Source organism: Vicia villosa, linkage group LG1 (genome assembly GCF_029867415.1).
Source record: "Vicia villosa cultivar HV-30 ecotype Madison, WI linkage group LG1, Vvil1.0, whole genome shotgun sequence".
Lineage (NCBI taxonomy): Eukaryota > Viridiplantae > Streptophyta > Magnoliopsida > Fabales > Fabaceae > Vicia > Vicia villosa.
This window is the reverse complement of record NC_081180.1, coordinates 84,109,174-84,123,647: the sequence shown is the minus strand read 5'-3', so window position 1 is coordinate 84,123,647 and position 14,474 is coordinate 84,109,174. Positions and strand designations below refer to the sequence as shown.

The following is a 14,474-nucleotide window of genomic DNA, read 5'->3' as shown; positions in this document are numbered from 1 at the left end:
TGTCTCTTTTTTTTTTTTGGTTTATAACCACCGGTTTAGTCCGGTTCGGGGGAACAGCTCTGGCATCAAGTGGGTCAAGCCCCCTCCCGATCGCAGTTGCGGGGGATCGAACCGTGGTTCTCCCTACCAAGTCCAGCGCCAATCACCACTGGATACAAATTTTTATTAAATTTTTGTAGAGATGGAGGAGTTATGGGGACATTTTTTCAAAAGATGTTTTTCCAGTTACTTGTTTTCATGATATCAAAAGATTTTAGGAACTACTATAGTTAATTATTTAACTATGAAGAGATTCCAAATTTTAAAAAGTTCGTTTTTTCATTATACTAATAAAAATGCTATAATAAAAATTCAATAAAAAATATATATAAAATTAGTTAAAAATTTAAAAAATTATAATGAAATATATTTTTATTAATATATAATCAAATTTTTAATTTTTAATTATTATAATTATATCTTTTTAAAATTTAGGTCTATTTTTTAAATTAGAAGTAGAGTTTCGAGATTGATTGAGCAGACTCTAATCCAATAATTTCTAATCAAAGATGTAAATGGATATCCATGAAGACGGATAGTATTATATCAATGTCCGTCCCGTTGGATAAATATGATATTCATATCCGCCTCATATCCATCAAATATCCGTTAAACGGGTAATCCACATATTTTAAAATTTTCGCGGATATTTCCAGATATCCATCGATAACACTATTTTGAACTAATTTAATACTATTCCTTGCTAATAATCATGGCTCCAAATTAAAATTAATATATAACGGTGTAGATAGCAACCCTCACCAATTTTTGCCCCTTTCAAAACCCAAATCTATATAAGAAGCCCACAAGAAAAATAAAATAAAATTTGCTACATAAAAAACGTATTTTTATTTTTCTTGAGAATCTAAGGGGACATTTACCAAGCTGTCAATCATCATTCTACTCCTGTCTGTCTCCTTCTCAATCTCGATCACTGTAAAAAAAACTAAAATCCCTCTTTCTGTTTCAATTTCAACTCTCTACCAAAACCCTGCGGAATTAACCTCCTTTCTTCTCCATAAACCCCCTTTTCATCTCCATTGGTATGTATATATCTATACCTATATCTATATCTATATCTCACACGTTGTTCTTTATTGTTTAAATTGTAAACCGCATTCAATTTTTATTTTTTGCTTGCAACCTAATTTTCTTTATCCGGGGTTACGAAAAAAATTCAATTTTGATGCTGCCCTATGGATTGAACTTGTGTTCCGTGTTGATTTTGTGGCACATTGGTTATATTTTCTAGTTCTGCTATTTTTGTTTTTACAAACAATTATATTTTCTAGTAAATTGAATTTGATTTTTAGTTTGTTTTGATTATTGTCTCAATTTCTGTGACCTAGCTTTTGATTTTGTTTACTCGAATGCCACTTCCTTTAGTGTCTACTGGTTTATAACGAGTTTCACCATTTCACTATTTTATATGTTGGTATAGTGCTATGAAGCAGTTGAACACGACCCTGACACTGATACAGCGACACCAATAATAATTAATTTTTTTTAATTGAACATAACCACAAGTGTCGGTGCAGGTGCCAACCCTGACACAAGCATACCTTTTTTCATAGAGGTGTCTATATGTGCTACATAGGTTTAATATTATATATAATAGTATTGGGGCTACTAAGATATGAATGGATTTTTACTCTTGTAGACTGCGATATCGTTAGGATTTGGAATCGGAGACTTCTGTGCTTGGATGTCGAATAATAATCAACAATATCCAGGCTTACAGGTAGAGTATCTAGAAGTAGAAAATTTTGCTGGTTTATGTGTTATTATGTTAATGTTAATTTTTTTTCTTCTATTTGTTGTGCTAGCCACTTCGGCCTCCGATGTCTGGTTCAATGGATCCTCAGCGCAATTTCGGTCAACTCATGCCTGTTCAAGTAATGCTTTTATGTTTTTACTAACTGTGATGGTATCAGCTTTAGGTCAAATTACCGGTTATTTGAATAAACCAATTTGTTTCTGCAGTTTCGCCCTGGGGTTCCAAATCAACAGCCACAGCAGTTTGTTCCCATGCCTCCTCAACATTACCACCAACAGTATAATGTTGGAATGCCTCCTCAAAATCAACAGCCGCAATTTTCTCAGCCAATTCAACAGTTTCCCCCGAGAGTTGGTCAGCAGTTACCAATTCAACCACAAATGATGCAAATGCCAATTGCCCGGCCAAACATGCAAACCTCGTCCGATTCAATGATGCCACAACCTGATTCTCAAGCTCCAAATGGATACACACCAGGTTTAGGTGGCCCCGGAATGCCACTTTCTTCATCATTTATGGTAATGTTCTGGCTTGTATTTATAGTGGATAATTTAATACTACATTATACAAGTGCTGATTCAAGTTTTTCATTTATGCAGTTTGCGCCATCCTCTTATGGTCAAGCGCCACAAACTAATTTTAATTCTACTGGCCAATACCAACCTGTTCCCCAAATCCAAGCTCCCTCCGGTTCTTTGTCCCAGAGCATTACTCCTGGTACAACTCCCCAGAGCAACAGCGAGCAACCTACAGCTACAACTGTCATGCCTTCAGTACGAGTCATACTTATTTTTGATTCACACAAATTCTGTGTATTGCCTCTGCGGAAATTTTATGCAGTCTTAATTTATTTCTTTCAGGCTACAAGTGTCCAGCCACACCTTGCCAAGGTTGGCTCCTCTGATTGGATTGAGCATACGTCCTCTACTGGAAGAAGGTAATTGATTCAGTTGTCTGCTTGTGTTCCTAGGTTACAAACCAATGAGACCATGGTTGAAAATAATAAGGGGTTGGGAGAGTGGGAGTGGCAATAGGTGACGATAACGGCCAGTGTTTCGAATAAGCTATTCCCTTAACACACATCATTGCCTATTGGGCTTGGAATTCTATCTTTTAGACTTTTGTGTCTGTCTTCATGCTGCTCTGTAGTCCTTTTTTCACCTATCATGGGTTCCAAGCATGCTTTGGGTGTAGACTGTAGTTAGTTTACCCTGATGGTATTATTATTAATTAAAATGGTTGAAAACTACCAATGAAGATACTAGTTATTTGTAGACGTGATTCATGTTTAATTTGCAGTTTAACATTTGTTTCTGTTAAGAAATGTGGTTTGACCTAACTCAACCCTACAAAACCGGCTAGTAGGGTGAGGATTGCCCCCACTTATAAGCACATGTTCAGGCCATATATTGTCCAAAGTGGGACTCTTAATAGTTTCTTTCATTTGACCTAAACTGGCTATCCAACTCGTTTATTACATCTAAAATGATTCCAACTTGTTTAACAAAATTCTATAATGAAATTACTCTTTGGCCTAATTGCTAGTTGTTACATCTCTATCCTTAACTTTTGATTTTCACAATAATTTAATTCAACGAAGTATCTATTGAAGGGAAATTACAATTAGTATTTGGTTTAGACTTATCCCTGGTCTTATGTTGCTGTCAATTTATAAATATTCTTTATGTTCATGCGATGAGTTAGGATAATTTTAAATACTCTGAGTAATGCTCAAAATTTTTCTCGTATTAATTGCTTACAAGTCTCAGTTTATAAAATTTCTCTCTATTTTACAGATTTTACTACAATAAGAGGACTAAATTATCTAGCTGGGAGAAGCCTTTTGAATTGATGTCACCTATTGAGGTGAGTCATACCATTAATTTCACTTCACTTTGTTGTATGGTTTGTCGGTCATGCCTTTGGATCTTTTACCTTTTGGGTTTCTGGTGGAAGTTGGGACATTTGCATCTCTTTTGTTCAGCAAGTACAGTATTAGCTGGGTCAACATATTCAAGTTTAATTGTTATTTACTTTCAATTTGTTCATGTGTGGTGAAAATAATCTGGTACATTAGCTCACTCTTCACTGAATGGGTTTTCTCTCAGGCAGGCAACTATCAATCTTGACTTTTACGTCTTATAGTAAGGTCAGTTTTGTGACAATTGCCGGTTGGACTGTCTGATATCAGCTTTGTTTTCCTTGGATGATGCTGTAGTGTAGAATAGTTTTTAATTACATTCTTTTATAATTGAAGTTATTGAATAAAACTTATTCTCATTAAAATCAGAAAGAATGACAGAAAACAGTTGGGGTTTCTTACATCTTTCTTTTGACCTGACTTCTAACTTATGGTTGCTTATTCATGATTCATAGATCCTTATGTATATTTGTTAAAATTTGCTTCTGTAAATAAACTATGAAATGCTTTTTCTCTGGTTCCACTTCATGTGTTCCTTAATGTGATTTTGACTAGATAATTACTGTCTTCTATTTGCTTCTAGTCATGATTAGACAATGCATAAATCATGTTGATAATATACACTGGATGTTTAAATAAAAGAATTGTAAAGATAGATCTCTTATTCCATCATTTTCTTATCATCAAAGAACAAAGTTAAGTGTCAATCAATGTTCAGATGATTTCTGATAACATATAGTTCTCTTCACGAAGCTAATTCAATGTATTCCCAAGAGAAGGATTCTAGTATCCATTTTACGTAAGATTTTGAGCATATGAGGTTGTCTTTTTTAGTAATAGTAATACTAGTATTTGTATCACTCCAAACACTTCAAAGCTGGTGGCTTTTTTTTTACGCCTTTAGGACTTCACATCTTCCAATTTCACTTATTGAATAAAATGTGCATTAGACATACCTGATGCTTCTAAATGTTAGACAATTTTTTGTAATAATATCAGAATATCGGTTTACAAAATTGTTATTTGTATTAGAGTTGAACTAGGCAAAATTTTCATCCAAAAGAATGTTTCCAGTCTTCCTACTTGTAGAATAAACGTTAGATAAGAAAACCGGTGTTGATTTTTGTAGGTACTGCATGTGCCTTAGAACTTGGGTTTTCTCCTATGGAAGCAATAAGTTGCGTTGCTATCTATTTCTTCTATATATGGTTTACTGCTGTTTGATTTTAGGATCTTAAAAAGGTTAATGTTAATGATGTTTGCAAAGAAAATCCGCACTTGCATTCATATATGAACTTTTAGTATAAATATAGTGTAGTTACAATATGAAGATTCAGGATTTCATATCCACTGCCTATGAATCATTTAGTATTCCTGTATATATACAGTATGATCAGTTGGGAGGATTGCATGTAACAAGGACTGTCAAGGTTGCTGGTGAAATAGTTTGCTTCCACTTGGATTTTCTGTTAAGATTTGGCAAGGAGGAGACATAACAATATGAAATATGAAGGCTGACTATAATTGACAATGACATTACTGTATGCTGCCTCTAAATTTCTACATCTTCAGATGACCATTTTGTGTAAATATTCATTCAACTCTTATTTGCTAATGGCCAGAACTCTGAATCATCAGGGAATGGAGTGAAAAATTCATAAATGTCAATAAACAATTTTTTTTTGCTTAGGCATGATAAATATATAGGGAGATGTAGGCTAGTTTTCTAAGTGCAAGATATTAGTTGGCTTGTTAGTAATTGATCCTTTACCTCTCCCAATTATTTCCTGGATTTGCTGTTGTTTCTATTATATTATTTCTTTGGAAGGAAATCTCCTTATGATAGCTTATTCAATTCTTTTCATTTTGTTAGAGGGTAGATGCATCAACAAACTGGAAGGAGTATACAAGTCCTGATGGAAGAAAGTGTGTCTTGGTTATGTTAATTGGCTTTTTTTTTTCCTTCTGTTTTTAATGCTTGTTGCTGATTTTTCACCCTAAATTTTATAAAATTCTGTAGGTATTACTACAACAAGATCACGAAGGAATCAAAGTGGTTAATTCCCGAGGAACTGAAGGTTTCCATCATTGAAAACACCACCGTTTTAAATATTCTGCATTATTTTATGCATCTTGTTTCTGTACTCACATTTATTTTCTGTATTTGTGTTTTGCTTCAAGTTTGCCCGTGAGCAAGCTGAAAAGGAAAAGGTCAATGCAACTCTTCCCGAGCCACTACTGAATCCCTGTACTCAACCTTCTGCAGTTTCTGTGACTGAAGCAGTGCCTAGTACGGATAATTCATCTTTACCTGGCCAAGACGAACCATCAAGTCCTGTTTCAGTTGTTCCAGTTGTTTCCACGTCCCCAATTAATCTGCAATCTGAGATAACTTCGGGATCACATGCCTCTCCTTCTGCAGCTGCTATAACTGGAACAAAAGTTGATGAACCTGAGGCACCCGTAAATACTATCAATCCACCAGATGTTAGTGTGGGAAGTGATAGAGCAGTTGTTTCTGATACTAATACTGCTGCAACACCAAAGTATTCCCTATTCTGCTAGTTTTATGTTCATTCTATGATTTCATTTTTGTCTGGTGGCTCATTATTTTATTTGTTTTTGCTAAAAATGTTGTAGGAATGAAGCCAATAACTTTTCAGCTCAAGATACTGCAGTTTCTGCTGATGGAGTTCCGGGAGAAGATAAAGAAGTATGCTTCCCTCATCGTAGTCTTAATGTCTCTTGGAAGGTGTTGCTTCTAGTGGTTAGCAAGATGATTAAATCTTTATTTTTGTAGGTTGGAAAAGTTGATTCAATAGGGGAAAACGTTAATGATGTGGCCTCAGAAACAAAGGCAGTTGAGCCAGAATCCTTAGTTTATGCGAATAAGATGGTATGCAAACGAAATATCAATATATCAACTCTCTCTCTCTCTCTCACACACACACACACAATTTTTCTTGGGCATTGAACATATGGTATATTTTCTTTTCAGGAAGCTAAAGATGCATTCAAAGCACTCTTGGAGTCTGTAAATGTTGGATCTGACTGGAATTGGGATCGGGTATAGTGATCTCAATTTATTGAAATATTTTATTTGACTTATGTAAAGCATTTCTTATTTTTGAATGTTTCTCTTGTTTATTTGATTTTGCTTGACATTGATGTTCAGGCCATGCGATTAATAATTAATGACAAAAGATATGGTGCCTTAAAATCTCTAGGAGAGAGGAAGCAAGCTTTCAATGAGGTTATTCTTAGATCTTATTTATTTTTTTCCCGCTTGTGTGCACTTTACTTTAGCTGCTCAGATGTATCATCTTTCACTTTACTTTAGCTGCTCAGATGTATCATCTGTCACGAGCAAAATCTTATTTAGTAGTAATCTTCTTTTGTATTATTGATCATGTATATTGGTATTAAGGATGGAAAATTTATAAAAATAAGTTCTCTGTTGAGTTTGTCTGAGCTATGTGTTAATAGCAGATTATTTATTATGTGGACCTAGTCATGTCCAGAGTAAACAATTGTGTTCTATAGTAGTGCTATAGCACAGAGTAGTCAATAGTGGCGCTATCACGCCATAGCGGAGCAGAGGCCAACCGCTATGGGAAGAGCCTTAGCGGTGCAAAACACTATAGCGGCTGCTATAGGGTAAATAGCAGGCTAGCGGAACAGAGCGGTTCCCGACCCGGAGTGGTTTCTGACCCGTTATCCTTTTTCGCTCTAAAAAACCGAAACTACATAAACTTACTAGTTTTTAAGGATAATTTTGAGTTTTTTTTAAATCAAATTTGAGATGAGACTCAACCTTAACCCCCTTGTTAGTCGTTTATGCACTTCTAGAGTCATGTCTACTTTGATTTATGAATATTATGAGTTGAGTTATTTGTTTAATTTTACATTAAATATATGTTCATAATTACTATATGTAATTTGCCAAAAAAATGATCAAATAGAGCGGTTATATGCTATCCTACTATCCCACTTTTGGGGTCGGCCGCTCCGCGCCGCTATCCGGGGATGACTACTCTGCTATAGCTCCAGATAGTGTGGCCTACTGAGGCTGCTACGGAGTGCCGTTTGCTTCATGCCTCTCGCACAAGTGATAATCAAATAGGGTTAGAAGTCCATCTTTCCTTTGTTCTTGGCCTTTATTTAGGGTTGAATATTTTGATCCTAGAATTATTGTCCATTTGTTATACTATAATCCTCAGTATCTCCTGTTATTTTTTTGGTTACAACTCAGTATCTCCTCTGATAAATCAAAATTTTCATTGCCCTGACTATTTTAAAAAGATAACTTTATTAAACTTGATATTTGATCAAATAGTTATTATCAGAATATAATAATACATTAGATATAGTATATTAAGGATAGTATAAGTTGCCGAGGACAACATTCTTTGTTATCTACTTTGTTCTCCTTTACTACAAAGTTGATCCCTACATTACTTTTTATTGTAAATTTGTGATCTTACAAATTTGGTATGACTAATCTATATTGGCTATTGTGCTGCATCATTAACTTAATATTTATGAATATGACATGATAACACCGTTATGTTGTATTTTCAGTACTTAATTCAAAGGAAAAAACAGGAAGGAGAAGAAAAGCGCATGAGGCACAAAAAAGCAAAGGAGGATTTTAGAAAAATGTTGGAAGTAGGTTTATCTGCTTCGTGATATTTTCATAACCATGCCATATGACACTTCCTTTGATTGTGCATATTTTTGTTGCTAATCTATGCAAATATTTTTCAGGAGTCCACGGAGTTGACTTCATCCACTAGATACAGGTTTCTTTTTCATTTCATGATATTTGAATTTGATTTTTTTTTTCTTGACTTAGATTGGCCAAATATTTTAAGCAATCTATTTTGGATCTTTCTGTTGATATATTTTGGGAAATCAACGCAGCAAAGCAGTAGTTATTTTTGAAAATGATGAACGTTTCAAAGCCGTTGAACGAGAAAGAGATCGCGAGGATATGTTTGAAAGCTTCTTGGAAAAACTTTCAAACAAGGTACATTATATTGTTCAACCATTTTTAAAGCCTACATACATATTTCAGGTTGTTTGACTACCTATGCACATATATGTCATTGCCATGCTAGATGTAGTCTCCAGGATTTGCATGCACACCATTAACCTTTCCTCCATTTATGACACTTGTATTGGTTACAGCGGTTTCAAAGGCACGCTAGATTTTATTCAAAGATACATTATGGATTTGGCATCATTTAATTAAACTGTAGTGAAGTCATGTTATGGGCCTCTAGGTGAAGTTATGTTATGGACCTCTAGATGCAGTCTATATAACGTTGTCTGTCATTCTTTACTTATTTTTTTTTTTCCTGGATAAGGGGCCATGAGGGATGTTTTTTAAGGTTGTGATCAATGCATTAAAATTGCTAATAATTTGAAATGCTGTTAGTGAATATTAACCTGTGGAATTTTCGTCAGGAACGGAAGCGAAATACAGTTGAATACAGGAAATATTTGGAATCTTGCGACTTTATAAAGGTACATATTTTATTCATTATGTTTGTAAATGTTTATATGATGCTAAAATTTCTATTGATGCATTCATCACCTTTTCCACAGGCTAATACGCAGTGGCGAAAAGTTCAAGACCGCTTAGAGGCCGATGAAAGATGTTCTCGACTTGAAAAAATTGATCGTTTGGAAATATTTCAAGTAATTTTCTTTTTACTTTTTTCATAATTTAAGTTGATTACTTTTGTGATTCAACTTCTATAATATTGATGTTTTCCATTAATCTCCTTGAAATGGGCAATAAATTACAGAACCCTCAACACAATCAATCAATTGTATTAACACACACTGACACATGCACACACATACAAGGTAACAATGCAAACTAATTATGTAACAGAAAATTAGATGATATTCTCCCCTAAATTGGTGATACTTTCCCACAAATCTAATTTATATTTTCGCTTTCAGGATTATTTGCGTGATTTAGAGAAGGAAGAGGAAGAGCAGAAAAAGATACAGAAGGTGATTTTATGTTTATGCTCAACAAGTGGTTGTATGACTACTCCCCTCCTTTATTTTATTGCTTAATCTTTTCTCTGTTCTCAAACAATAGGAAGAATTGAGAAAGACGGAACGTAAAAACCGTGATGAGTTCCGCAAATTGATGGATGAACACATCGCCTCAGGCATTCTTACAGCAAAAACTCACTGGCGTGATTATCATTTTCAGGTTAACTGTCCATGCTATGGCTATTCATCTATTTGTTTATGTTTTCTGTGTTAAGGTGCAAAGTTTAGTTTTTTGATTTGTTGTCTTGGACACTTGGATTAACTATTTTACAGTTACAGCAATGATGATGTTGTTGTTTTTGGTGGTCTTGTAGGTGAAAGAATTACCACCCTTTCTAGCAGTAGCTTCAAACACCTCAGGTTCAACTCCAAAAGAGCTGTTTGAAGATCTTGCCGAAGAGCTAGAGAAACAAGTGAGTATGCTCAAGTGTATTTTTCAAGTACCTCGGCCTTTTATTCTTTCCCCCTTGGGATTATTTTTCAAAACATATTTTCTTTTAGGTTTTCTTGGGAGTAACTTAAATTTCAATTTACTGTAAAGGCAAGATAAAGAATCGTTATATGCTGATACTTTCAATTTTATATTCTCTTTTGATAAATAACGAGGCATGAATGACTTTAGTTATAAGCTCGACCACAAGGATTTATAGCAACCTAAATGAATTTAAGCTATCTCACAGCAATAAAAAATCAATTTGGGTACTATTTTAACATTATTCCTCGGCTCATGAGCTGGACAACTTCTATATTTATGTATCCTGATAAACTTTGTAATTGAAAATAAGTGTTCTCATAAAAACCTAATCTCCCTTGTTTAATATTACAGTATCAAGAAGATAAGAGCCAAATAAAAGATGCAGTAAAGTTGGCAAAGGTATGAGAGATTAACCATTTGTGGTTTCTGTTTAATAATCCTTTTCTGACATATACGATGTTTTCTTCTCAGATCACGATGTTGACAACCTTGACTTGTGAAGACTTCAAATCAGCTTTATCAGAACACATTAACTCTCCGCCTGTATCTGATACCAACTTAAAGGTAAGGACACAAGTGACATATCCACACAATCAATTGAATTTTCTTACATCTTTGTGCCAATTGCCAATTTGCGCTGTAAAATGAGTGACGTCTCAAGTTTTTCTTATATTTCTTGTTTTCCTCACAATTCTGCTTGAACCTGTGGTTTTTCCTTATTTTTATATTTATGAATCCAAAAACTAGTTTTAAAACATAAAACATGAAACGATATTTTTATATTTATGAATCCAAAAACTAGTTTTCCTCACAGTTCTGCTTGAACGTAATCATTTATTTTACTCTCGACAAGTTTTGGTTTTAATATTATTATTTATCATATCATTTAATTCTGTCCTTTTATTTTTTACTCCCTTGTGGTATTATACATATAAGAATATCAATTTTGCATTCCAAATTGTTCTCAATTTTGAAAAAATGTTCAGTTTTAATTATTCTTAATTTCGAAAATATGCCTTCTCCAAGTCTGGTCTGATTATGTGCTATCCTGCAGTTAGTGTTTGAAGAGCTACTAGAACGGGCTAGGGAGAAAGAGGAGAAGGAAGCTAAGAAGCGTAAACGTCTTGCTGATGCTTTCTTTCATTTACTATATTCTATCAAGGTGGCGTATTGCGGTCATTAACTAACAAGTGTCACGTTGTAATGATTGGAGACTAAATATTTTTATTCTTTTGCTTAAATGTTGCAGGATATTTCCGAGTCTTCAAAGTGGGAGGACTTTAGGCCACTTGTTGAAGATAGCCAAGAGTTCAGGTCTGAATTATGATAACTTTAAGCATGAAACATAAATGTTTGAGTGCTATAGATGAATGTTTGAGTACTTTTCTGGGTTTGAGATTTGTTGCGTATTATAAACTATTGTTACTGTATCAGTCATCTTTGGCATAGCAGTTGCGCTGCAATTTCCTGTACCGCTATAACTTTTTTTTGTGGTTGGCTGTTTGGCGAATAAGCCTATATATTTTCAGTTGTAAGTTTACATTTCCTGATTTTACTTTACTGGCTGTATATGCTTTTCTAGATCTGTTGGAGATGCGAGCCTCTGCAAGAAAATGTTTGAGGAGTACGTTACACAACTGAAAGAAGAGGCAAAAGAGAATGAGCGGAAACGAAAAGAGGAAAGGGTATGAATTCTGCCCATTTCATCCATATTTGAAAATTGACTTTTATCATTTTATGCTTCTCATTCATTATATGAAGGGTGTCATCTGTGGTAAAAGAAAAGCTTTCACTTGGTAACTAATAAGTTCTGAAATTAAAATTCTTGTTCAGGCAAAGAAGGATAAAGATAGGGAGGAAAGAGATAGAAGGAAAGCAAAGCAGAGAAAGGAAAAAGAGGGAGGGCGTGACAGATGGAAAGAGGAGACACATAAGAGAGATAGAACAGACAGTGACAGTATGGACTTAAATGATATCCAAACGTCTAAAGAAAACAAAAGGAAACAGCATCAAAGTCCGGACTATGTTTCTCACGAAACTGATAAAGAGAGGACTAAGAAATCTCACGGTCACAGTAGCGACCGCAAGAAATCCAGACGGGTAGGCAAATTTATCATTTTTTTTGGTTTTTGTAAAGATTTCATTTATTGTTTCACCGTTTGGTTGTGCTCATTTTTTGATTTGGGTTCAATGGAGCAGCATAGTTCTGGTTACGACTCTGATGAAGGACGGCATAAACGACACAGAAGAGACCACCGTGATTCTCACAGAGACGGCGAGCAGCTTGAAGACGGGGAGTTTGGCGATGACATAGTTATGGATAGATGGTAATCATGTCTATTAGAACTTCATCGAATACCTGCTGTTTAGCTTTGATAAAATTTTATAGAGAGCTTCCTTGTATTCTGTAATGTCTTACACCCAAAAGTTTGTTACTAGAAGGAAATGATAGTTTTCTCACTTCAGGGCCCTGTTTGTGGCAACAACTTACATTAGTATAGTACCATTTTTTGATTTAAAAATATATTCTTCTTCACAAGTATTGATTTTCTTATTCTAAGTTAAATGGATGCAATGTTTTAATTTTGTTGTTGTTGTTGTTGTTAAAGATGAGTATGGAAATAGAATCCTATATATGAGTGTTTCAAGTGTGCAGATTGGACTGAGCATGAACCAGATATGGGTTACTTCATGTGGTATGGGATATCACCGATCTTAGGGACTTGTTAAGAAGTTATTGTCCTTTCATTGAATAAAAGTTCAACGATTCAGAGGTAATGTCATAATTTTTTAGTATATGTTTATATTACTACCTCATTTTTATATATACATTTAAACAGGAAACAACGAATTAAAAGAAAGTTAGTTGTCGCATTAATCTTACTTCAAAATTTATCCTTAAAAGAGATAAATAGTTAATGTTTTTATTGGTTATTTATTAATAATTATGGAAAAATATGTAACATAATTTAAAGTATATAGTAAATAAATAAGTAATGTAGTTTAATATTCAAAGAGTATTATTAAAAAGATAGAAAAAACTCAAAAGAGAATCTTATATTCAAGACAATGGTATTATTACTTTAAATTTTAAGAATCATTTATAAAATAAGTTGGTCAAAGTACTACAAAACTTTGATTTGTTAATCTTTTAGGGGGTGTTTGTTAATCTTCTAGGGAGTGTTTGTTTTAAGAATTTTAAATGATTTTTTTAGAAATGAATTATTTGAGAATAAAAATATAAAGTTTAATTCTAGATAATTTTTTTTTTTAAAAGCGCTCAGTATATAATTTGATGTTCATAGAAAAATTGATACTTTTGTTTTTCAAATTTTTTTATAAAATTTCAATAGAATAGACATTTCAATTTTTTTTACATGAGAATGAAATCATAAAAATATGAAAGTTATTGGAGATTATTTTATTCTAGAAAATTCTTAAAAATATATATTTTTTAACTTTTTAAAAAACACTGGTATAACTACTTTCTAGTCCATATTAAATATTTTTCAATAAAATTGTCAAATTCTTACATTTTAATTTTTAAGAAACATAAGTATATTATGCATTAATCAAAATGGAATTAAACTTTGATGCCAACAAGAATTTGGGTTCAAATTTTGATGAAGGAGAAAATGTTGGTTAGAATGAGATTCTTTCGAAAGTGTCATCAATAAAGATTGGTCATTAGTTGCACAAAAAGGAATATTTAATGACTGGGTGAATAAGCAATGAATGTCATCAATTTAGATTACAAAAGGTGGGTGCATATATTCCTAATGAAAATTAAATTAAAATCCTACTTACCCTTGATTTATATCTAAATACAGTTTCCAAGTCTGTTATGCATTTTTATTTGGAATTTCTTAATACACCTTTATATGGATGAAATAAATATCTAAAAACTAAAAAAAGTCCTTTTGGATAGGGATATTTGAATGCTCTCAATATTTTCGGATATGCATATCCGAAATAACTCAATATTTTGTCTTTAGGGGATTTGCATATCCGAAATAACTCAATATTTTGTCTTTAGGGGATTTTTAGATATGAATATTCAAACTCTATATTTCGTCTTTAGGGGATTTTTAGATATGAATATTCGATTTTTTTTATAAATAACCATGTATTAAAAAAAATTACGCAAATAATCACGTTTCAGAAAAAATTACGCAAATAACCAGGTT

The 14,474-nt window shown here is 33.3% G+C and overlaps 1 protein-coding gene across 3 annotated transcripts; it reads left to right on the top strand.

Annotated features, from left to right (window-relative positions):
- The first annotated feature begins 896 nt into the window (after positions 1–896).
- On the top strand, positions 897–13,183 carry LOC131643397 (pre-mRNA-processing protein 40A-like). Of its 3 annotated transcripts, XM_058913614.1 has the most exons (30): positions 897–1,082; positions 1,700–1,780; positions 1,866–1,934; positions 2,023–2,334; positions 2,416–2,589; positions 2,677–2,753; positions 3,613–3,682; positions 5,611–5,663; positions 5,758–5,815; positions 5,919–6,283; positions 6,378–6,450; positions 6,538–6,633; positions 6,736–6,804; positions 6,913–6,990; positions 8,319–8,405; positions 8,505–8,539; positions 8,661–8,766; positions 9,207–9,266; positions 9,348–9,440; positions 9,711–9,764; positions 9,856–9,972; positions 10,127–10,225; positions 10,639–10,686; positions 10,759–10,851; positions 11,342–11,449; positions 11,537–11,601; positions 11,870–11,972; positions 12,121–12,387; positions 12,487–12,614; positions 12,944–13,183. In XM_058913614.1, coding segments are annotated over exons 2-30 (2,994 nt in total). In that variant the 5' UTR covers positions 897–1,082; positions 1,700–1,744; the 3' UTR covers positions 12,945–13,183. The 3 variants fall into 3 exon arrangements, with proteins under 3 accessions (XP_058769597.1, XP_058769596.1, XP_058769598.1); XM_058913613.1 differs by lacking the exon at positions 12,944–13,183 and having other exon boundaries at positions 12,487–12,826; XM_058913615.1 differs by lacking the exons at positions 1,700–1,780; positions 1,866–1,934; positions 12,944–13,183 and having other exon boundaries at positions 2,050–2,334; positions 12,487–12,826.
- Positions 13,184–14,474: the final 1,291 nt, after the last annotated feature.

Excerpts from the sequence above, each read along its gene's own strand:
- LOC131643397 (XM_058913613.1), top strand. The coding sequence starts at position 1,745 with ATGTCGAATAATAATCAACAATATCCAGGCTTACAG. Across the intron at positions 6,634-6,735 it reads TAGTTTATGCGAATAAGATG|GAAGCTAAAGATGCATTCAA; the intron begins GTATGCAAACGA and ends TTTTCTTTTCAG. Across the intron at positions 12,388-12,486 it reads ACCGCAAGAAATCCAGACGG|CATAGTTCTGGTTACGACTC; the intron begins GTAGGCAAATTT and ends TCAATGGAGCAG.